This window comes from Cebidichthys violaceus, unplaced genomic scaffold (genome assembly GCF_023349555.1).
Source record: "Cebidichthys violaceus isolate CVI_PGR_0920_01 unplaced genomic scaffold, fCebVio1.0.p SCAF_3, whole genome shotgun sequence".
NCBI lineage: Eukaryota > Metazoa > Chordata > Actinopteri > Perciformes > Stichaeidae > Cebidichthys > Cebidichthys violaceus.
The window spans coordinates 9,578-34,243 of NW_027176483.1; the positions used below are offsets into that span (position 1 = coordinate 9,578).

Genomic DNA, 24,666 nt, shown 5'->3' on the forward strand with positions numbered 1-24,666 from the left:
TCTAAACCTAGGCCCAAAATACTCAAGGACTACTTTAAACATCGGCATTGGCTCACCAACAACAGCACAGGGGAAATATTGAAATCCTTAATCCGAGGAGACCCTCACACAAAAAACTGTGTTTACATTATTTCATGCGAACAGTGTTCCTTGAAATATGTGGGTGAAACAGGGAATATGCTCGCTACACGCTATGCCCAACACAAATATAACATCACCAGGAGAAAGAAGATGGCCACACCACTGGTCAAACACTTTCTCCTCCATGGACTGGCATCATTAACTACAACAGTAGTTGAGTGCAAAGACACCTGGACCACGGCCCAAAGGAAAACTGCGGAGAAAAAATGGATCGCTAGACTCGGCACCAAGGAACCGCAGGGCCTAAATGAACATTGAGGACCTCGGAGCTGGGCTCGGTGATGGACAGTACATCGGGGGCGTGGCTGTTTTTTTACAGCACTGTTCCCCAAAACCCTAAACCTAACCCTAACCCCTAACCCTAACCCCTAACCCCTAACCCTCTTAGGAGGGCCGCGCCCCTAAACAAACCTAACCCCAAAAAAAGTTATAACCCAATAACCCATTTCGATGTGGTTATCATCCCTTATCATGTCATCCTATCATCTTATTGATGGGAGTCTAAGGGCGGCTATACCTAAGGAATAAGCTAGAGCCACCAAACTTACTACACAGGCGCTATGGCTTGATATGAACACGCACAGAACATTTTGCACCAACTTTACAATCAATTGACGATCATCACTCGATAATCAGGGTTTTCTTGCTATTACCCTCTTTCTCTCTTTGTCTCTCGCTCTGTTTCTCTCTCTTTCTTTCTTTCTTGCTCTCTTTCTCTCTCTGTCTCTTTCTCTCTCTCTTTCTTTCTCGCTATCTTTCTCTCCCTATTGCTCTCTCTCTCTCTCTATATATATATGTCTCTCTCTCCCCCTATCTCTCTCTGTCTGTCTGTCTCTCTCTCTCCCTACCTCCCTCTCTTTCTTTCTATGTCTCTTTCCCTCCCTCTCCCTCTCCCTTTCTCTCGTTGATACAAACAGCCTCTGGCTACATTTGTCTCAGGTGTGCTGTTACCTGCCCAGGTGTGTTCATTCTTTTAGTGTGGCAGCAGAAACAGGTAGGCTCCTATTCACTCTCTTATTTGTTCCAAATGAGACCTGAACCCTGTTGCTAGTCGACTTATGATGATTTATGATGTTGGTAGATTGATAAAGTATCTTTAATCTTTATTTGACATGTTGGAGATGTTGCTCTCCACCAACCTGGATTTAATCAGTAGTTTCTAACAAAACCTCTCAACCAAATGTAAGTGGATAAGATGATGTGTGTTTAGTTTTAATAAGTGTAATCTGTTGGAGTCATAGTGAGACAACATGTTACCGTGGCAATGACAGTGACTGGCTGTAGTAGAAAACAGATCAACTTTCACTTTTCTAAATACTTTCTAAATACAAAGTACTTATTCTGAGGTTGTTACAGTTTTCTTGATGTGTGGTGGTAAATCATTTAGTGTAATAAAAGTCTTCCACAAGCTAGTGACCCTAAACCCAAGTACTAACAAAAGTTGTGTTTGTTGTTTACTTTTATTATATGTTTACGTTCATTATTTAGTATTTCACTTTTGGGGGAGTGGCTTTGAAAGGAAGGCCTGAATACACGGGTTGTCACTGTTGCCGGCTCAATGACTTTTTTGATAGATTTAGCAACGTGTGTAGCAGGTGCTGCTAGCTACTTTCATTAAAATAGGTTTTTCGCTTGGATTATTTAAAAAATATGGCAAAATCATGCTATTTTCTCAAGATTACACACCCTAGCTTTAATACTGATATACAAAGAATGAGTCCCTGCCATTGTTTCAGTCCTACCTGTTGGCTGTATAATAGAGGAAATAAAGCAATGAAATAATCTTCAATCTTAGATGGTGTCTTTAATCTTAGACGGTATCTTTAAATCTTAGATGGTGTCTTAAATGGTGTCTTTAATCTTAGATGATGTCTTTAAATCTTAGACGGTATCTTTATATCTTATATGGCACAAAGTTAGAATGTTATACACATATTTAACAGCAGAAATAGAATAAAACATGAACGTTGCTTCTGCTCACACAAAGTTACTGACAGCCTGTTATTCACTAACAGGACCTTCTGCATTGTTTTAAATGTCAGCACAGTTTCTACTCTGAGTTTAAGTACAAACACACTCATATTCAGTAAATCACCACAATTACTGCTGAGGCCCAAACATTCCCCTTAAAGTTCATCAGTCCCCGATGGCTACGGGGGGGGGGTACTATTATATTTCCTGTTCCAGATCTGGTTTGTGAAAGACAGAAGACATACATTTTGACTCAGGGACCGTCTCAAAGACAGAAGACATACATCAAAGACTGTTCACTTTGTGTGTAGTTTGTCTGCAGTTTAATGTGGAGTCATGAAACCACCAGAAGGGAATTTCTGTCCATTGTAAATGTCAACAGTCCCACACAGATGAAGGTCGGGTTGTGGTTTTGATGTTTGTGTTCAGGACTCTAGGTTTGTGTTTTAGTTGTTTGGGGAGATACAACTGAGCTCAGATCAACTGTCAGACAATAAATTATGTATTTAACTCATTATGTGTTTGAATCTTTGTAAATGTTTGTGCTCCAGCAGAGAGAGTGAGAGAGTCCATCAGATAATCAAGTAGAGTCCATCAGAGAGTCCATCATAGTCCAGCAGAGAGTCCAGCAGTCAGTCAGAGAGTCCATCAGAGTCCATCAAACATCTCAGCACAACATGATCTTCATCTTCTTCATAGGTGAGTTCAGCTTGTTTAGTCACATTTTCTGGATTTGGATTGGCGCATGAAGCTGTTTGGCTAATTTATTTTCCAAAATAAAATGTGATGTCACGATGTTGATGATTCTGTCAAATGTAATCAGGTAGAGTTTAAGGTGAAGTGATTGTAAAGATCAGACAAGATTTAATGTTTAATCAGAGGAAATGTATTCATCTAGAAAGAGAGGAGCGGTATTGATCCAGGTTGGATGTATCGGGTGTCTTGATCCAGGTTGGATGTATCGGGTGTATTGATCCAGGTTGGATGTATCAGGTTTATTGATCCAGGTTGGATGTATCAGGTTTATTGATCCCGGATAGAGGGAATCAGGTGTATTGATCCAGTTAGGATGAATCAGGTGTATTGAACCAGGATGGCGGGTATCAGGTGTATTGATGCAGGCAGGCCCTGTCAGGTATGTAGATTCAGGGAGAATCCGCCTGGTTTTCTTTGGCATCAAACTATGTTCTGTCAGCAGATGAAGTGTCTTCAGACATGTAATCACTTGTTGAGCTCTTGGGTAGAATTTTTCTGCTTGTTGTCACTTGATTTTTCCCCTCAGTCTGTTGTATTTAAAAGCCTTCCTGTAAATTGTTCTACATATGATATGTAATGATTCTCCACTGAAATCAACTAATTCATCATTGTTTGTTGTAATTTGCAAAAAGCTCAAATAAAGTCTTTATTGTGATTCATATAAAAGAAAATTCTCGACTCTGCCTGACAGTATCTTTACAAATTCTCTTTTTAGATTCTCAAATATATTCTTGCTACAGCTCTTTATCGAAGTTCAATGATGTTTCCAAACCATTTTGAACAGATTACTTTAAAATGTTATTTTACCTACTGCTCTATCCTCCCGCAGTTTTTCTTCCAGTAGCTCGACTCCAGGAACCCCAGGATCGCAATGACCAGTGTCCTGGCGGCTCCTGTAATCCCCAGCTCGGTGACTTGATGGTGGGTCGAGCGACTCAGCTGTCAGCCTCATCCACCTGTGGACTGGATGGACCACAGAACTATTGCATCATTGGATACCTGGAGGTCAGAGGTCACCTTAAATCATGGCAAGGTTTTTGTCTATAATCAAAGATCAATAAGTTTCTACAGAAGGAAAGAAAAAGACACTAACCCTCTCCAATGAACTCAAACTGTCTCTTTGTAATTATTGAATAAAAAACTGATATTCAAGTGCAAAATGTAGTTTGAGTCAAAATATAAGTAGTGCAACTAGTATAGTTAGATGAAGTATGAGTATGTAGTAGCTTTGGAGTATGTTACAGAGAAACATATACAGTATATACAGTATATATATATATATATATATATATATATATATATATATATATACACACACACACACACACACACACACACACACACACACACACACACGTATATATATATATATATATATACACACACACACACACGTATATATATATGTATGTATGTATGTATGTGTGTGTGTGTGTGTGTGTGTGTGTGTGTGTGTGTGTGTGTGTGTATACATATGTAGTCCAGCTGAACTTGATGTTCTCTGTCTGAATTTTTTCTGTTCTCTGCTTTCTGTCTGATTGACGTGTCTCTGCCTTGAACTGTGACTTTCATACTCAAACATGTTCTGATCTGTCACTTTATCTCATGCTGCTTTTTTCCACCCTGAGGAATCACTTCTCCTTTTCACTGCATTTTTCCTTCTTTCTTTTTCCTCCAACTGCAGTTTCTTTGTCATCTCTTCTTTCTTTACAATCTTTATTATTTCACAGAAATGTTCCTAACTGTTCTTTTCTGTTTTTTCTTTTTATTATTCTGTTCTTTTTACTGTTCTGTTCTTTACTGTTCTTTTCTTTACTGTTCTGTGCTGACAGGCATGTTTTAGGTATGTAAGGATTACAAGTACGGGAACCCAAAAGCACAACACAGAGACAGAGTGCAACTATAGTTTGGTTTACTTGTATTCAGGCAGTGTCAAAAGGTCAGTCTAAAAGGCAAACAAATCCAACAATGGGCATGCAAAGACTCCAAGGCTCGAAAAAACAAACAAACAGACAGGCAGGGTTGGAACAGGCAGATCACGAATAATACTTTAATAACGCTGGCGAGCTTGTAGTGACACACAAGACAATCTGGCAAGGAACAAGTGCAAGTGAGTGGACCTAAATAGTGAGGGACTAATGAGGGAATGGGCTGCAAGTGAGATGGGTGTGGAAGACCAGGTGAGGGCAATGAGTGATGATAGGGTGTGAATGGCAGGACCTGAAATGACAGGAGAGTTAAATAAACAGGCAGGATGAAAACAATCTAAGATGAAGTGGAATTCGTGACAAAGTAGTTAATTGGTTAAACATCTGCGTCATGTACATTCCTTTGTACTTTCTATTAAATTTCTGACAGATATTCTCTACACTATAAAAGCAAAAAACACAACAATATGGTCTGAAGAGTACAAAGAAGAGAAACATATTTTTAACATCATATCATTAAACTGCACTGCTGAAAACCCTTCTAGTTGAAATGTCGAACTAGCAGACTTGGAAGCTAAACTGTATTATCAAAAGAAGCTAAGAGCTGAATTACAATACAGGAAAAGCTTGAAGCTAAACAATTTTACCGTCAAAGTTATAGCAGTAAAAGTAGTAGAACTATTTGTAGGAGTAGTAGTAGTAGTTGAAATAACAATAGTAGTAGTAGTAGTAGTAGTAGTAGTAGTATTGGTAGTAGCAGTAATAACAGCAGCAGTAGTAGTAGTAATAGTAGCAACACCAGAAGTTGCAATAAAAGTAGTAGTAGTTTTAGTAGTAGTAGCCATAGTAGTAGTAATACTAGAAATATTAGCAGCAGTAGTAGTTGTCGCAGTATTAGTAAGAGCATTAAGTATTTCAACAAAAAAGCCTCATTTTGAGCTTAATGTTTAAATACAGTTAATCCATGGGGCTTTTATTTTGAAAGGGTGGGGCTGGTTGGGGGAGAGAGGAGGACAGGAGACAGAATCAGAATGTTTGAAACACACATTCACAGAGGTCATTAAATGACAGGCTTCATCACAAGCATTTGAGTTAGAATTCACTCTGTGAAATGGTGTCTGTAGCTGAAAGTATGAGGAAGTAGAAGGATTTGAAAGTTGAAGTTTAAGAGGATTTGAAGATATTCTCCATAGACATCCCATTCAAAAAAATTTGCAAAAAGCTTAATAATTCAAAAAGTTTAAAGATTATTAATATGAAAAGCGGCATATCCTTGAAGAGCTGAACATTTTGATATTTGAATGGTTTCTGTAGCTTAAAAAATGTGGAAGGAGATAAGTGCTAAAATACATACGGAAGAAATAGTTGAAGAATAAAGATTTGAAGAACAATACTTGGAATGCTGAAGCAGCCTTTCAACAATTCATTCACCACTTACAGTGTTTTTCATCTTGAGATAGTTCTACTTGTTCGTCATGGCATAGTGTACATTTTTCAAAATCAGACAGAATAAATCAGAGCTTTGTACAGATCAATAATCAATAAAGTCAAAGTTAATTTTAGAAAATTGGTAAAAAAGTTAAGTCAAGTTGTATTGAAACGGGTCAAATAGACAGATGCTGGTAAAGGAACTGAGACTTCATAATCAATTTTCTACAATGACATATTGATGATTATTGATCAGTTTGGTTTAATGTGTCTTCGTCCATCAGGAGGAGAAAAAATGTTTCACATGTGACTCTCATCTGCCATACAATCGCCATGGCAACCCCAACAGCCACCGCATTGAGAACGTCATCACAACCTTTGACCCCGAGAGAAAAATGAAGTGGTGGCAATCTGAAAACGGTGAGTTTAAAACATCATCTGAAAACGGTGAGTTGATAACATCATCTGAAAACAGTGAGTTCATAACATCATCTGAAAACGGTGAGTTTATAACATCATCTGAAAACGGTGAGTTTATAACATCATCTGAAAACAGTGAGTTTATAACATCATCTGAAAACGGTGAGTTTATAACACCATCTGAAAACGGTGAGTTTATAACACCATCTGAAAACAGTGAGTTCATAACATCAACTGAAAACGGTGAGTTTATAACATCATCTGAAAACGGTGGGTTTAAAACATCACAAAGGTCAAAACTGTCCAATCAAAGAGTTTCTATCTTCTGAACTGAATGTCTCATCTGCATAAGATTTTATTTCCTTTTCTTTGATTGTTTATAACTGTTAAATGTACTTTTGTCACATTGTTGGTACTAAATATCAAAAGACAATTCTAATATTTTTTTTAAAACAGTGAGATTTACAGTGAAGAGCATCAGGAACTGATCTACAGTCCGTATGGTGGTGACAGCAAATGTCTGAAATGATGTTTAATGTGTTCTGAGATCAGTGATTTTCATCTTTTCTATTTTCTATACAAGAAGCACCCTTTGTTTTTTTTTATTCTCCTTTGTGCTGTTTTAGACGTCCATCTGTTTGTTTGTATTTGGACTGAAAAATAATAATTAGTTTTCTCCTTCTGTAATGTGGTGAAAGTTATACTAATACAGATATATTGTATCATCAGCTTTGGCTGGATGAAGAGCTTAGCATTGATGTTACTGGTTGCTAGTTAGCAGAGCTAATGGTCTCTGAACAGTGTTCACTATGATTTCTGGGAAATATAGGAGCATTCAAACAGGTTGGAGCATCAATGTAAACAGGAGAATATGTTTGGGTAACCTACAACATGCCATCATCAATAATCATTATATTAATTAGGGATGTAACAAATCTAATAGTTCCATATACTAACTCACCTGCATATTGTTGTCTTGTCTGGAGGAGTTCATCAGGTCAGCATCCGGCTGGATCTGGAGACTGTGTTCCAGTTCAGTCATCTGGTCCTCACCTTCAAGGTAAAACACAAACCTGTCCAGATGAAATATTAATGATCACAGGCACTTACTTAGCGGCTTTCCTAACTCGGGTTGGCTGATGTGATGTCACAGACATTCAGTCTATTTTGCACACTGTTTCTCTTGGATTGTTTGATGCATCCGGACTGTTGAACTTTTACTGTACTTTTTCATGATAATCTGAATCTCCTGCTCATATTATTGATCCTCTTTCTGTTTCTCTGTGAAATAATCAACATTTTTCTGAATCAAAGACCAACATTTCGACATCTTATCTTAATCAGGTGCCAAACAACAATGCTGGATTGCAAATCACTTTCTATACATTTCATTGCTGAAGAGAAACCTGGGGTTGTTGTTATTGTTCTCTATTAATGATGAGTAATAGGCTGCTCTGGCATTACAGAGGGTCTTATATGTTTTAAGACAGACTAACCGAGATTCTTCCAAATTGGTGGAACGCCATGTTCTTTCAAGTTTTCACGATTTTTGCTTTAATTTGCGGGTTTGTGGGATATACCATGGAGCTAACTTGTTTTATTATAAAACAAAGGAAGTTCGCTCCAATTGTTATGTTGTTCATTCTGTACACATGACATCTATCACACTTTTGTTCATCCTGGTAGAGGGATCCCTCCTCTGTTGCTCTCTGAGGTTTCTTCCTTTTGGGGGAGTTTTTCCTGTACCGATGTGAGGGTCCTGGGACAGAGGATGTCGCATCTGTACAAATTGTAAAGCCCTCTAGGGAAAATTTGTGATTTTGATCTAGTGTCATTCTCAGTGAGCTTGTCAATCTGGGATGGACTAAAGTTAGCATAGGAGTCCTCTGTTATATTGAGACATGATATTGAATTAAATACAGATGGAAACGCTTCTTTAAATTTAGCGACAGCACTATCAGATAGACATCTAATGTAGAAACATTTGCCTAATGCCGTATACAATCAAATCTAATAATGAGATAAGCTCAGTAAGGCTATCATTATCGACATTCACATGAATATTAAAATCACCTACAATAATTACTTTATCTGTTTTAAGGACTAAACTTGATAAGAACTCTGACCTGGGGCCCAGTACACTATAATACATAGGATTGGCTGTAGTATTTTCCAGGTTGGGTGTGAAAGAATAAGATCAAGGCTTTCAAATTAGTTATAATTTAATTTAGGTTTAGGGTTTAATAATAGGATTGAGTCAAAGATGGCTGTTACTACTACTAGAAGGGTTGGGGATGAAAGTGGCTTCCCAGGGAAGCCTTTTTCCCATTTTATGTGTGTATATACAGTCTTCCTGCGTGCTCTCTCTGTTTGCAGAGTTTCCGTCCGGCAGCCATGTTGGTGGAGCGATCAAAAGATTTCGGAAGGAGCTGGAAGGTTTTTCGTTACTTTGCAGAAGATTGTTCGCTTTGGTTCCCTTCTGTTTCCAACCAGCCAGCCGACAGCATCGACGACATTGTCTGTGACAGCAGATATTCTGGATCAGATCCATCCACCGACGGAGAGGTAACACATTTAACACATTTTTATTTAAGTCAAGTCCAATTTATACATATAGCCCAACATAACAAATCACAAATGTCCCTCAGGGGGCTTTACAATCTGTCCTTTTCAGCCCTTGCTTTGGAGAAGGAAAAAATCCTTAATTTTCAATCCATCTAATTAGATCCATATTTGGAGGTCGAGAAAGCCTCAGTTGGGCCAACTAATGGTCAGAATAGTCTAATCTCAGCATATGAAATCAAAAACCGCCCAAATTGGGACATGTCGGGAAAGAGCTGGGGATGTCCTTAGTCTGTGTCCCTCAACTAATTAGTGCTTGGAAATTTTTCCCACTAAAGGTATTTGAGGTGGATGGTAGAGTCCCATCCAAGGACACTAATATAATGTTGAGAACTACTTTAGATGATGCCTTTTCTTTAGCTCTACTCTGCTTTGAAGGTCATAGAGTGACATCTAGCAACATGATTTTGGGAGCTCTAGACCCTTGGTAAGACCCTTAAATGTACCCCTAAGTGAGTTGAGGTCGCTAATATAAAGTTATTTCTAGTGGACAGATTCTCCATTTCAAATTAATTTATATTAAAACATTATGGGTGTTACGTTAGGCTGCTGCTCAGGCTTCTGAGCAGCTAGAGAGCTCAAATTTGCTACATTTACTTATTGTCCCCCCTAGGAAAGTGTCCCTACAATTTGGAAGCTTTGAAAAAAAGTAATTCCTGACTCCTTTTCCCCCCCAAATTAATCAGACATCTGATGTCCTATGATCGGTCGCCAGAACAACCAGATAGCCTAACTTTGGAGTAGCAACTCTCTTTGGGTCAATATCAAGCACCTAATATTTGGTGGTTCTAGGTGCTCTGCAAAAATGTTGCTCCATCTTCACACCTCTTAAGGGTGTTAGCTGTGTCAAGTCTAGTTTAGACCCCCTTCATGAAAATTGATGATTTTGGACAAAGTTGCAGAACAGAATATATGACCTTAATTGGATAAACGTAAAAAAAGGCCCAAAAAGGTCAATTCCTAATCGAACAGAGCAAAATCAATGATTGACCATAGACCCGTTTGGACCCTGTGTCGTCAAATGTTGGCTTGCTGTGCATATTTTGGTGCATATCCTGTGAAAAATTACAAAGTGCATGAAGTGGACAAAAAGGTTCCCAAAATGAACACAACGGTCTAAAAATTATTGATTGAACCAATAGTCACCCCTGCCAGGACATCCTCTGAGGTATTAATGAGACGCATTTCAGTCCTGTGGCAGAAACTCCATAGAAAATGTCTCCATAAAGTGGAGGTTTCCCACGCCAGCTCTTATCAAACCAGACACTATAAACTTCTTCACGATTAAGAATAAACTCACATTACAACAAACAAGACACATTACATTACAGTCATGTTTGTACTGCTCGTTGGCTTCTTTTATGAGCAGATTATGTTACGAAAAGACCTTTTTTGTGTTTACAAATCTGTTTTGTATTCAAAAAGGTTTACTGTGTCCAACAGGTGGTGCTGAAAGCTCTAGATCCTATCTTTGAATTAGGAAACCCGTATGCACCGAATATCCAAGGTGAGTTGACATTTACACAGGAGAATAGTGCTCTCTGAATGGTGGTCAGCAGTGTATTGAAACCATAATATTTAAATAGTATGAAAATGACATTTTAACATGTTTCTATTAGACATAGAACAAACAACACATTAAACATATGAATATGTTCATATCAGACAAAAAGAAGAACATATTAATCATTTCAATATGTTTATATCAGACACATAGAGAAAAACAAATAAAACATTTAAATGTTTGTATCAGACAAAAAGAAGAATATATTAAACATTTAAATGTCTTCATATCAGACACAGAAAGAAGAACATAAACAATTAAATATGTTTATATCAGACAGAGAAAGAAGTTCATATTAAACATTAAAACATGTCATTCACAGATCTGATCACTTTGACAAATATACGCGTTAACTTCACTCGTCTCTTCACGTTGGGCGACACTCTGCTGGGTCGAAGACGCAGGAACCCTCAGGACAAATATTACTACGCTCTGTACAACATGGTGGTCAGAGGTAGCTGCTTCTGTAACGGACATGCCAGCCAGTGTACGCCTGTGGACGGAGGACGAGGGGACGTCTTCACCCAGGCTGGCATGGTATGGACCAGAAGTAGCTCTGATCAGTTCTGGACTGGTTTGGGTCAATTTGGCAGACCCGTGTCCCCTTTAGGCAGCATGATGTCATAACATGTGATCAACAAGGTGAAAACTTTGTGATCCCTGCTTTCTGACTGTAGGGGGGGCTCCAGTAGAACAGCGGGGAGACGGGGAGTAAAATCAAAAATGCATGTCATTCATTAGAATCAGATAATTTATCTCACATATTATACATAATCATTGATTTATTATCAGTGAGCTGGCCTCGGAGCTCGGAGCCGCTGATCGTCCTGAGTGAACTGGTGTACATGAAAGGATGCAGGCGCTTCAGTGTCCAGTGTGGACCATCAGTCTGTATTTTCTCTGACAAAATCACTTCACCCTTGTCAGAGTGACTTTAGAATTACATATTTTGGGACGTCTCTCCTCAGATTAATGTCTGAAACCAAATGTCCGCTGTTGTTGGAGCAGTTCACAGATTTCTTTCTGTTCTTCAGGTTCACGGTCGATGTGTTTGTCAGCACAATACAGCCGGAGAGAACTGTGAGAGATGTCAGGACTTTCACCACGACTCTCCCTGGAGGCCTGGAGGGGAAAACACAGCCTGCAGGAGTAAAAGCTGAACCTTTCATACAAAACATGAAGCAGGCAGCATAACATGTGTTCTGTTGGAATAAGGATGAGGGTTATTATTCATCTTTATTAGTTTGTAATCATGTCCCTGTATTTTGTGTCTCTCTCAGGATGCAACTGTAACGGTCACTCAGACTCTTGTCACTTCGATGCCACTCGTTTTGAAGCGACAGGCGGGCTGAGCGGCGGCGTGTGTGAAGACTGCCGCCATGACAGGACGGGGTCTCAGTGTGAACGATGTCAGCCTTTTCTGTATCAAGATCCACAGAGAGCGACGGACGACCCACACGCCTGCATACGTACGCTTCAACTGCTTTCATTTATTTACTCTGACCCGTGTGAATTCACAATTTGACACATTTGACCTCTCTTTTTATATTCATTGTTTTTAGATTTTAAAATGCACATTAAATAACATCTATACCTGAGAAACATCAATAACCTAATGTATAATGTGTTGTGTGTTATTGGATATGGCAAGAAACACAATTTTAATTAAACCAAAAAATAAACGTATGCTCGACATAGACAGATAGATGTAGACTTTATTCATCCCCAGGGGGAAATTAGTTTGTAGCAGCAGCAAACAAAGTAACAGAGTAAACATAAAAATATTAAGTATGAACAATGCTCAATATATACAATACAATAAAATAGCAGCAGAACATAATACATTTAAAGAAAAAACTAGGTAAACTACACAGTAGTGCAAGGATCACCAACAGCAAACAACAACAGTGTAGCGGTGTTGTAGTCAGTTGGAGGATGATCTGGCCAGAGGTGATTTATTATAGAGTGTTATAGCAGAGGGAAGGAATGTTCTCCTGTACCTGTCCTTATGACAACGGAGCTGGATCAGTCTGTCCCTGCAGTAGGTGGTGGAGAGGGTGGTCCTGGTAATCCAATATGGATAATAGTTTCTTCAGTGTCCTCCTCTCCACCACCTGTTCCAGATAGTCTTGTTTACAGCCGATGATGGAGTCTTCTTAACCGGTTTGTTAAGTCTGTTGGTGTCTCCGGCTCCTGCTCCCCCAGCAGACTACGGAGAAGTACAGTGCACTGACCTCAACAGACTGGTAGAACATCTCCAACATCTTGCTGCACACGTTGAAGGATCGGAGTTTCCTCAAGAAAAAGAGTCGACTCATCCCCTTCTTGTCCACAGCGTTGATGTTGGTCTGACATGAACCCACAACACGAGGATAAACGTCTGATTCTACAAAACATTTACAAAGATTCACCAGCTGAGTTTCCAATTACGTTTTTAATGCACATTATTTAGTTATAATAATATTATAATTTAGTATAATTAAGTGTTGCATTAGAAAAGCTGTATGGAAGTTTTCCAGCACAGCACGAGACATGGTCCGTACTAGCTAACAGGAAGGGACAGTTAAAAGTGGAAGAGCTCTCTCCGTCTTTCTCTTGTGTATGAGTTAGGTATGGATTTGTTACCAGTTCACAACCTCTAATTCTTCTATCTGTTTACTGGCAGATTACAGACATGCAAACCTGACGAGGCAACGTTTGCCCAAACTACAGTTTTCCTCCATGAGCATCATTTGCTGAATTTACAACAAGGCATGATTAATTAAGAATTTATTGTGGACAGCATTACACAAAGTGTATAAAGATTCTCACAAGACTTCCGGTTGGAAGTAACTATGGCCACTGTAACTATGAATGTGGTTACCTGTTCTTTGTACTTAACAAACATAATAAGTCTAACGTGGGTTAGACTCTCCCGATGCCCCCTTCTACATCCGAGACTCAGTCCACCCTTTCCTCTTATCACAGCTGATCATTATCAAATTAATATTATATTAATTTATATTTGGATGACATAAATATATCATCAAATTGAGAGAATATGATTTGTCTCTAACAATGGATCTGTGAGAGCGAGGAACGACATCTGTCCTTGTTGCTCTTCAAACCCTGAGAACAAGCCAGTGATTTTTACAGTCGGAGTCATGGTCATGTAGTGACAGTACGTAGCGACTGTATATTCATAGCTATATTCATATTGTATATTCATACATGTTCTTATGTTCCAGCATGTGACTGTGACCCAGCGGGTTCGGAGGGAGGTGGTTTGTGTGACGCTCTGAGCGGCAGATGTGTCTGTAAAGAAAACGTGGAGGGTCGACGCTGCGATCAATGCAGATATGGCTCCTTCAATCTGAGACGGGACGACCCCGTTGGCTGTCAGGGTGGGAAATATTATTAAATCTAATTTGACCTGTTAGAGCTTTTTATAAACATATAGCAGTGAAGCAGATAAGCTTCATGCTTCCTCTTAAAGTATGTATGACAACAAATATGAGAGGAAGCTGATGCTTTGATTCTTTTGATAGAAACGTTGATGCAGATGTGTTCATCATATCTGTCTGATATATGCGTGTGTGTTTTTTTCAGTGTGCAGGTGCCATGTTTTGGGAAGTGTTGGGTCATGTGATCAGCTGACAGGAAGTTGTGAGTGTGTCCATTTGGCCAGCGGTCCTCTGTGTGATCGATGTCTGGTAGGTTTGATCTTTAAGAACCGGTGTCTAGAATACAATGTGCCTCTTTAGTGACCTCTGGTGGCCGCTGGGGATAACTACAGAAATCTGTATGTTTGTGACTGAACCAACAGGACTTTTGATTAAGATTCAGCTCCATTGATCACTGTGAATATAGGAAGCCATTTCTACAGAGAGGCCAACACTACATTGTCAAATAGATTCACTCAAGAGTGTGGGCTTCTTGGTATTTATCCATCCATTTTGGCAGGGACATTGCACAGCTACATATCTGAACCAGATTTAGCTATAAGCTAATTTACATCTGTAGTTCATGGGCAGGAACCAGAGAACACAATTACAAAGAGTACATATTCACTACACAACATCAACAACATTAAGGTGGTGATGGATGCAGGCCAGAGTTCACCAGAGTGTATGTTATACCAATTAATACTGAATGTTGACTGATTATCTCTCCACATATAAATACAGTAAAGCTACTGAACAACAAGAACATTGGACAGCGTACAAGTGAAGACAATAATAAGATATTGGTTGCCATTTGAATGCTTTTCTCTCTGTTTTCTGGTCAGCCAGGTTTCTGGGGTTTGGGAAACTCAGCGTTCAGATGTTCACCCTGTGACTGTGATGTTGGAGGCGCTCACAGCACCACGTATGTTTCCTCTGACTTCATTTTGCTTTTCGAATATTTAGAGTCTGAATCCGCTTTCACACAACAAGTTGATGAGTGAATACATGAAGATGAAGAGAAACGATAAACCATCTTGCAATGGGATGACGGCGGTGTTGGACCTCCCGTCTCCTCAGGTGTTCTCCCGAGGATGGACAGTGTCACTGTTTACCCAACATGGTGGGTCGGCGTTGCTCTGACCCCGCCCCCGGTTATTTCCTGCCTCCACTGGACTACTTCCTGTACGAGGCGGAGCTCGCCTCACCGCTGCATATAGGAAGCTCTTCTTCTCCTTCTACTACTCTTCCTCCTTCACCATCTTCTCCTTCGTCTTCTTCTCTGGTGTGTAACGATATGAAAATGTGACGGTATCAGTGTGAATACTGGCAATAATATCCATCAGTAAAAGCATCTGTATATATATATATATATATATATGTATGTGTGTGTGTGTGTGTGTGTGTGTGTGTGTGTGTGTGTGTATATGTATGTATACACATGTAATAATGTGTATGTGTATTTTCAGTTGAACCCGGTTGTTTTACCTCAGTGTGAGAAGTATTACAGAGAGCAGGGTTACGACTTTAAGTTCTCTAACGGAAGAGTCGTTCTGGTTCGGAGGACTCGAGACCTCTCCAGCCGGTGGAGACGGGGACAGGTGGGACGTTTGATTCCTTTCCTGTTGCATTTTTGTTTTGACCAATTGTGGGCCCCAGTTGGACTTTTCAGCCAATCACGTTGTCCTCCTTCGCCTTGAGTATAACTGATATTGGTTTCTGTTCTGCAGCAGAACAGCCTCCCTCTGGACCCGGGTCACGCCCTGCAGATCGTTCCCCGTCAGAGGAAAGATCAGCCGATCACCTGGACCGGCCTGGGATTGGTCAGAGTGTTGGATGGGGCGGGGCTTAGGTTCACTGTGGACAACATGCCATCATCGATGGATTACCAGCTGGTTATTCATTACGAGTCAGAGGTAAAGAGAACAGTCAGGGTCCTGTTCCTGGAACTGGTCCTTTTTCTAGTCCTGATTTTGGTCAGAATTTTTAAAGAACAGGGGTCTCATTAAAAAAATACAGTGCGACCACACTTATGTTTTGTGTATGTACAAAGGAGGAAAGGTATTTACTCTTGTATATAATATATAGTATTTATATAACTTACTATTTACAGCTGTGTCAATTAAACCCACATCTCTCTCCTGCAGCACAGACCATGACCTGTTTAACTGAAGTTGGTTCAGAGGATGTTGTTTAACGTGTTAATGTTAATTTAATGAGCTCCACAATCACAAAAATCCTTTGAAACTGATCATCAACAACATAAACAACAACTTATTTTCTTTTGAAGTGTAAGCAGTACTATAAAATTAAACTTCACCTGCATGATGACTTTTATTTTCTGTGACTTCTTTACTCCTGTATTGTAACATCAGCTGATCTTCCTCTGCAGTCTCCGTCTGATTGGCTGGCTTCAGTCAGCATCGTCCCAGTGTCGTTGGGCGACGGCAGCTGCAGCAGTGACCCAACAGGAAGTAAAAGTCTGATTCTTCCTGGAAACTCCAGGTGAGACAAAGTCAGTAAACAACAGAGTCTGTTTATTGAAAGCCGCTTTGGTGAAATAAGTTAATCCTGAGATCAGGGAAAGTTCCAGAAAGAGAGGTAACTTAACCTTTGTGTATGTCGCCATTAAACTGAACCTAACCTGTAACAAACCCAGAGTTTCTATCCGCCGTCTCCCTCTTACAGAGACAGACAGTGTTTTATTTAATTTATATCAATGGTATCCTCTGTATTTTACATTCTGTATCCTGGTTAGATATCAGTTTGTTACTCAGGAAAATCATTTCTTTGAACATTCAAATATTACCATCATTACCACCAATATCAACAAGTCACATTCCTTGTCTAACATACTTGGTGATAAACTGTTTCTGATTCTGACAAAGAGTCAAGTCAATATTGTGAACAGATGTAGAAATGTAATTTGGTAAATGATGAATTAATGGACAATACTGAATAAAACTTAATTTTGTTAACTTATTGACCCTTTTCCCCTCGTTGACTCAGGCTCTTGTTGAAAGAAATCATATCATACAAATCAAGATCCATTTATGATGGGTTTTTCATTCACCATGCACAAGCTGAACAAACTCAGATCAGCTGTTCAGGTTTAGTTAACTGAGAGTTCAGAGTTAGTTAACCTAGTGTTCAGAATTAGTCAACCCAGAGTTCAGGGTTAGTTAACTCAGAGTTCAGGGTTAGTTAACTGAGATTTCAGGGTTAGTTAACTCAGAGTTCAGGGTTAGTTAGCTGAGAGTTCAGGGTTAGTTAACTCAGAGTTCAGTGTTAGTTAACTCAGAGTTCAGGGTTAGTTAGCTGAGAGTTCAGGGTTAGTTAGCTCAGAGTTCAGGGTTAGTTCACTGAGATTTCAGGGTTAGTTAACTCAGAGTTCAGGGATAGTTAACTGACAGATCAGGGTTTGTTAACTCAGAGTTCAGGGTAAGTTAACTCAGAGTTCAGGGATAGTTAACTGAGAGTTCAGGGATAGGCTCAGAGTTTGTTAAATCTGCTTTCTGAAACGGGGCCCACAATAAATTATCTTAAAGTCACAGATATAAAATATCGTAGACTGCTTCCTCCTTTGTTTCTGGCAGACAACAGGTGTTATTCACATAGGGACCCCTAGAGATCGCTGTAAGGTTAAAGTCATCTTGTACCAATGATTATTGATTACATGTCATGTATTGGATGAGATTAACACAACTAAACTAAAGCCAGTTAAGTTTGTTTTAATGTTGTTTGTTTGTTACTGTTGTCTTTCATTTGTTTGTTACTGTTACAGTTTTTTGTGTTTAAGTTTTTGATACCGTCGTTGTTTGATAGTTATTTATCTGTTTGTTTATTTGTCTGTTTGTCTCCAGAGGGAGTATTCTGCACTCTCCAGTGTGTCTGAACACAGCCAGTCGGTACTTTGTGGATGTCGTCTTTAACAAACAGCCCGGATCAGAAGGCTTCTCCAGCTCACACATACTGATTGACTCGGTGAGTAAGTCTTCATCTCTTCAGCTGACACTCATTCTGAGTGATTGTCAGTCTGACGGTTCAATAATAGCCAAGCAGCAGTTAGAGACGCTCACGTAGGCAACTTGTTTTTTAACTGGATCCCCATTAACTGATGCCTTGGCAACAGCTAATCTCCCTGTAGTTCCCAGAAAGTACAAGACATAATGCATACAATACATGACATAAGACATGCAGTTAAAATAAAATACAGTGAATTACAAAGTACAGTCAGACACTTAGATGTATAGTATGAGTACAGACCATATACATGATAATTTGGTCATTGCATTCATAATCTTAAAAGAAGGATCAGGAGTTTAATAAAGTTTCAGTTATATTATCTGTGGCCTTCAGTGTGTCTTTTATCGCTATTTAATTGTTTCATTTTTAAGTTATATGAGGACGTAGTGAGTTCCAAGCCAATATTAAACGGTAGATAACTGTGCATTTGAGGAAGTTTGTTCTAAACTAGCATTCCTTGTGGGATGTCTGTTGCATGTGTTTTTTTATTTATTAGTCTGATTAAATACTTAATTTCTGGAAAACATGAGGAGGCTGTAGTAGAGTTTAATTTCAACTGATGATCAGCAGAGGCGAGATTGCATGTATTCTATATTTGTTCTCATTGAGAACTGGAGTGTCAATCTGGCAGCACAGTTTTTAACTAGTTGTAGTTTATTCATGTCTTTTTTTGCTGCTGCTGACCATACGACTGGACAGTATTGCTAGCGACAAAAGACCAAGGACTGTAATACCTGACAAATAATTAAGGATGTTTATATAAGTGGAGGACTTTCTAGCCATTGCTATGTCCCTTCCCATTTTAGTCACAATGCTGTTAATGTGCTCAAACCACAACATTTGTCCATCCAACATTACACCCAGTAATTTGGTCCTCTTGACCTGCTCTATTCCAATATCTTTCATTGATAGATAAGGCTGTGGGTCACCACTAAGCATACTCCAGGCGAAAGAAACAGTACTTTTAGTTTTGGAAATGTTTAGGGATAGATTGTTAATTTTCACCCAATCAGACACTCTCTAGATCCTGATTCAGGATGGTGACATGTTCTTTTTTGGTTGAAGCAGTGCTATACAGTGTCGGGTCATCTGCATACATTACTCTGTTGGCATTCTCAATTCTAGAGGCAGATCATTTGTGAAAATACTTGTGGAACTCCACAACTGATGTATTTGCAGCCTGATAAGTTATAATTATACACCATGCTCTGTGCTAACAAATATAACATTTAAATTGAAAAAAATGTAGTCTAAATTTGAACATCTTATATTTGCAATTTCACATAATTATTATATTTTTAGAAATTACTGAGCTATGGGATTTGGGAAAAAAAAGTTTCTGCCAGTTCACTAAACAGTCACTCAGTGACTTCACAGTGGGTGTTATTCAATTAGGAAAAGCCTTTGTCTTGTATTTGTCTGCTTTCTGTTGATTTGTAACAAGGTAGGAACTTTAAACAATACTGTTCCAACTGAGAAAATTTATTTTGGGCAGCACAAATAAAACTGATTTGAATTGAAATCACTGTGAATGCGACATATGTGTGACGCAAGGCCAACTTGAGTCCCTACAGCAGGTGTGTCAGTGTTTGCATATCTCCAGATTGTGAAGTGATATACATGCAGCAGTACATACAGAAATACTCAATTAACAAGGTGGGGTGCCTTTATGACTTTTCTAAAATCAAAACACAATAACAAATTTGGAAGTGTCTGTCTAACAAAAATAAAAGAAATGGTTTTAGATGCTGCCTTCAACTGAATTATTTACTTTGGGTATTCTTAGATGGGTCTGATTCCCAGTACCGAGGCTGTCCAAGATTTCTGCCTCCAGAGTGACCTTGACTCTTTCCGCCGCTTTAACTGCATTGGATTGGCTGTTGAGCTTGGTCCACAGGAGTCGCTCCGGGAAGTCTGTGAGGGACTCATAAAGAGCATGTCAGCACGAATACACAACGGAGCTGTTAGTAAGTAGTTCAACGAGGTTCACGATTTTTTGTAATTCCTTTTTTTTAAGTTTTCCTCGTTTTGTTTATATCTGTGTGCTGTTCTCAGTTTGCAGATGTAACGTTGTCGGCTCTCTCGGACTATCCTGCAGTAAACTGGAAAGTTTCTGTGAATGTAAACCCAACGTGATTGGCCGTTGCTGTGATACCTGTGCACCAGTGACGTTTGGTTTCGGACCCAATGGCTGCAAACGTAAGGAAGTCTAACAACCACAATGCAAAAACACGAGAATTTTGTCTGAAGAGTTTATCATTTTAAAACAAGGTAATTACAATCAGTGTTTGATGATTTTTCTCTTCCTTGTTGTTTGCAGCATGTGAGTGTGACCTGCGTGGTTCAGTGTCAGAGCTTTGCGATCAGGTCAGAGGTCAATGTATGTGTCGTTCAGAGGTAACGGGTCGACGTTGTGATCGCTGTCAGACAGCATTCTGGGGTTTCCCTTTCTGTCGACCCTGTCACTGTAACGAGCTGTCGGAAGTGTGCGATGAACAAACCGGAGAGTGCCTGAACTGCAGGGAGCACACCACCGGACCAATGTGTGAAAGGTTAAGTATTTATACATATTTATTTACGTAGCTAGTATAATATATCTACAGATATGTAACACAGGCCACACTGTGACAGGTTACATATATATCATGATATATCTATACACAATAATATCTCTATAAACATATAAAAGGCCACACTGTGACAGGTTACATATCATGATACTGTATATCTATACACAATAATATCTCTATAAATGATAATAATAATAATAATAATAATAATACATTTTATTTGTATAGCGCTTTAATAGGTACTCAAAGACACTTTACATGGTAAAAAACAGAAACTTATGAACCATATTACAGTCCTTCAATCAGAAGATCGGCGGTTTGATCCCCGGCTCCTCTAGCCCATGTCGATGTGTCCTTGGACAAGCCACTTAACCCCAAGTCTTGAGATTGGGTGTGAATGATGAGTTAGTTCTGATGGTTATGTGGCACCTTCCATAGTAGCCCCTGCCATCAGTGTATGAATGTGTGTGAATGAATAGATAGGCGCTATAAACGTAGAAGTCCATTTTCCATATAATGGCCACACTGTGGAATGGTGCATCTGTCAACATCTGTCGTGTATTTGTGTGAATCTGTGTTGCATAGAGTTGTACATGTTTCATTCCAACAGGTAAGAATAAACACCTACGACAACTATCTTCCTACTGGCGTAACTTCATAAATATTTTGAATATTAAGATCTGTTATTTCATTAGTTTACATATTTCCAAATCTTTTAAACTGCATCCTCTCGATATTTTACTCTGACAATATCATATGTTCTAACATGTTGGAGAATGTTTCAGTATACGCAGACAGTCCTGTAGATGCTCTGGTTCCGATAACACTTCTGTGTTGCTGATGCAGGTGTGTGGAGGGTTACTATGGTAACCCTGTCTCCAGACAGCCCTGTCAGCCCTGCCTGTGTCCAGAAGTTCCAAACAGTGGACGATTCTTTGCCTCTTCATGCCAACACGACCCACAATCCCTCAGTCTAACCTGTGACTGCAGGGAGGGACACACAGGTAAGAGCTGACCTGAGTGCCCTTTGCCTGCTGACTTCTGTTTCACTCTGGGGACAGACAGGAGCCCTCAATTCTGAGAGCAGTGAATTCTGATTGGAATAAATGGTTTAAGGTGATCAGACAGGTAGCTTACAATGTGTAAGCCATCAAAAGCACTTTAAAGTCTGATCTGATACGGATACGGAGCAAATGATGTGATGTACTATAAATTACTAGTTTTATTAGTAAAATTATAGCCGCAGCATTCTGTACGTTTGAAACTCTTAGTACCAGCACAAAGCAGGCCTGACAACAAAACGTTACAATAATAAGATAAAAAGGCAATAATTATAATTTCTGTGTTTGTTATTTCTTTAATGTGCTGATTAAAAGTTGTTCTACAAGTCCTTTAAACGTGTGAACACAGTGAATATGTCCCAACAATTCAAACTGACTTTCAATGTCTCAGGTCCTCGCTGCGACAGATGCAGCCCTGGTTTCTATGGCGACCTGGGATTGCCAGGCGCCAGCTGTGAGGAGTGTGACTGCAACAACAACATAAACCCGAGTGACCGCAACGCATGCAACAGCCTAACAGGAGAATGTCAGCGCTGCCTCTACAACTCAACGGGACCACGCTGCCAAGACTGCAAACCGGGTTACTACGGCGAGGCCCTGGACCAAGACTGCAAAGGTAACGACCAGGGTATCAGATAATAATAATGTTACTATTAATAATAATAATAATAATAAGAGGAAGAAGAAGAAGACGTTATATATTTAGAACATTTTATTAAAAAAAGTGCAACACAATGTCCATAAGTCCGGTTTACTTCCATCTGGAAAGGACCACAACCCGTTTCAACACCAAAGAGCTCCTCATCATCCCAGAACCGTCTCCTTCCTTCAGTCACTACCCAGAGACCAGGACCACAGCAGAGATCTGTTGGTGAATCTATAGCTTCACCTTCAGGATCAGCTCTTTCTGAACCGCCACAGTCCATATTTCTGCTGACGCTGCACTAACCCACATGTTGACTGATGCTCCTCCTGACTGCTGAACAAGACCCTGAGACCCTGCTGCTTTACACTAGGCATTGAACTGTCCCAGTTTTCACTGGAGGTCCCAGTCTGATTAAGTGAACGTGTTTCCCTTTCAGGCACAAAACACCTAGCACAACTCCAAAGAGCTCTTCCTCTATAATGGAGCAATGAATTGTACTCACTCAGACTCTGAGTGTCTCCTAGGATGAATCATTCAGTTCCTACACACTTGGGCTTACCAGGTGTTTCATTTATAAAACCACACTAAATATTTGTGTATGTACACATGAGGAAGTTCAACCATAAAGGGTCAAAGCACCTCATGAACGTTGATGCAAAGAAATGATCTGTGTTGAATCACAGACATTACCGAGAGGAAGACCTGACACAGAAATCAAAGTGCTTGTGGACGAGGTAATCCCTCCTAATTCTTCAGTGCCAGAATATCTATTGTGCAAAATAACACATCAGTGTCACCGCAATATTCATATGTTTACAGAATTCACAATGTGCAAGAGCTGTCATTGGCTTTATTTCCACACTTTGCTAATTTCCACAATCCCGTTGATGAAGATGAAGGTGAGGTGACAGGAGAAGACAGAGTGTGACAGCCACCATGGTTACTCTTCAGCTCCAGTGAGCTCTGATACATCGGATAGCTGTTTACAGTTCTTCTGTGTACAGTATGCTGAATCTGGCCCGATAGAATAAAACATCAATGAATAAATAAAGGTGTGTTCACTGCAGCGATCACAAAGACAAAAAATATGAAAACTATCGCACAGTATTAGAAGGCATATTCTATAACCGATGATTTCATCAGCTGCTGACCACGAGTGTCGGTGGTTCGGCCTCTGCTCTGCAGACAGCACTGATGAAATACTGAGCGTAATTTGATTGGATATTTTAGTTGGTTTATATCTTGCTCACAATTGAAAGGTGTTTATGGAATAGTTATAACTTTTAGCACAAATACAAATATCCCTGCTGGTTTGAATGTTTAAAATGAATTGGATCTGTAATTAATGTGTGATATGAAGTGAAATAAATTAAATTTAACTTGTACAATCTGGCTTTACACCCCCTCACTGTCTGCGTCTCCATAATGTTTGTACCCATGGGTAAGAGTTTCTGTACGCTCTCCCATTAAGTTAGTTTTTATAGATCTCAACTGCTGCGTGGGAAGCAACGTACGTCTCCTTCAGGGTCTTTTTTTTTGCGTATGGTTATAAATGAGACCCCTGGTCTGTCCAGGGTTAGGGTCCAACACACAGCCTTGGCCTCAAGGTGTTCTGGTACCCAGGTACAATTATCAATCCCCATGTGTAACAGCACCACAGGGTCAGAAAGGTTTCTCCACCATCGCCCACGTGAGTGTTGAGGTCTCTCTAAGACTCCCTCCAGAGAAATGGCAGAAATGTAAAGACGTGGGTTTAAAGTTTGTGACTGATGGCCTAATATGTTTTTCTTTATCTGATATATTTCATGTTTTCTTGTACATTTCCAAGAGTGCTCCTGTGACCGGCGGGGGACGGAGGTGACTCAGTGTCCTCTCGGGAGTCCTTGTTTCTGTAATTCAAGGACGGGACAGTGTCCCTGCAGGACAGGGGTGGTAGGCATCCTTTGTGATGAGTGTGTGGACGGATACTGGAACCTGGACGGTGCATCAGGGTGTCAAACCTGCAGCTGTGATTCTGTTAACTCCTTCTCCAACATCTGCAACAAGGCAAGAGGCATCAACACTGACACTGTCCTGTCTTTTATTCTAGTCCTATACTTTATAGGCTTTTA

At 39.7% G+C, this 24,666-nt stretch overlaps 1 protein-coding gene across 1 annotated transcript in view; it reads left to right on the forward strand.

The window, feature by feature from the left end:
• Nucleotides 1–633: 633 nt before the first annotated feature.
• The window catches only part of LOC137881552 (laminin subunit beta-4-like), a 39,647-nt gene continuing 15,614 nt past the window's right edge, over nucleotides 634–24,666 (forward strand). Inside the window, 26 exon segments of the mRNA XM_068723536.1 lie at nucleotides 634–1,135; nucleotides 2,664–2,811; nucleotides 3,698–3,873; nucleotides 6,509–6,644; nucleotides 7,631–7,704; nucleotides 9,021–9,209; nucleotides 10,710–10,773; nucleotides 11,153–11,367; nucleotides 11,865–11,979; nucleotides 12,111–12,299; nucleotides 14,058–14,213; nucleotides 14,419–14,522; nucleotides 15,098–15,177; nucleotides 15,333–15,537; nucleotides 15,722–15,853; nucleotides 15,983–16,168; nucleotides 16,645–16,757; nucleotides 18,116–18,236; nucleotides 20,065–20,245; nucleotides 20,334–20,477; nucleotides 20,599–20,830; nucleotides 21,695–21,725; nucleotides 21,728–21,781; nucleotides 21,783–21,852; nucleotides 22,301–22,525; nucleotides 24,384–24,601. Of these exon segments, the coding sequence (XP_068579637.1) occupies nucleotides 2,790–2,811; nucleotides 3,698–3,873; nucleotides 6,509–6,644; nucleotides 7,631–7,704; nucleotides 9,021–9,209; nucleotides 10,710–10,773; nucleotides 11,153–11,367; nucleotides 11,865–11,979; nucleotides 12,111–12,299; nucleotides 14,058–14,213; nucleotides 14,419–14,522; nucleotides 15,098–15,177; nucleotides 15,333–15,537; nucleotides 15,722–15,853; nucleotides 15,983–16,168; nucleotides 16,645–16,757; nucleotides 18,116–18,236; nucleotides 20,065–20,245; nucleotides 20,334–20,477; nucleotides 20,599–20,830; nucleotides 21,695–21,725; nucleotides 21,728–21,781; nucleotides 21,783–21,852; nucleotides 22,301–22,525; nucleotides 24,384–24,601 (3,432 nt within the window). The 5' untranslated portion in view covers nucleotides 634–1,135; nucleotides 2,664–2,789.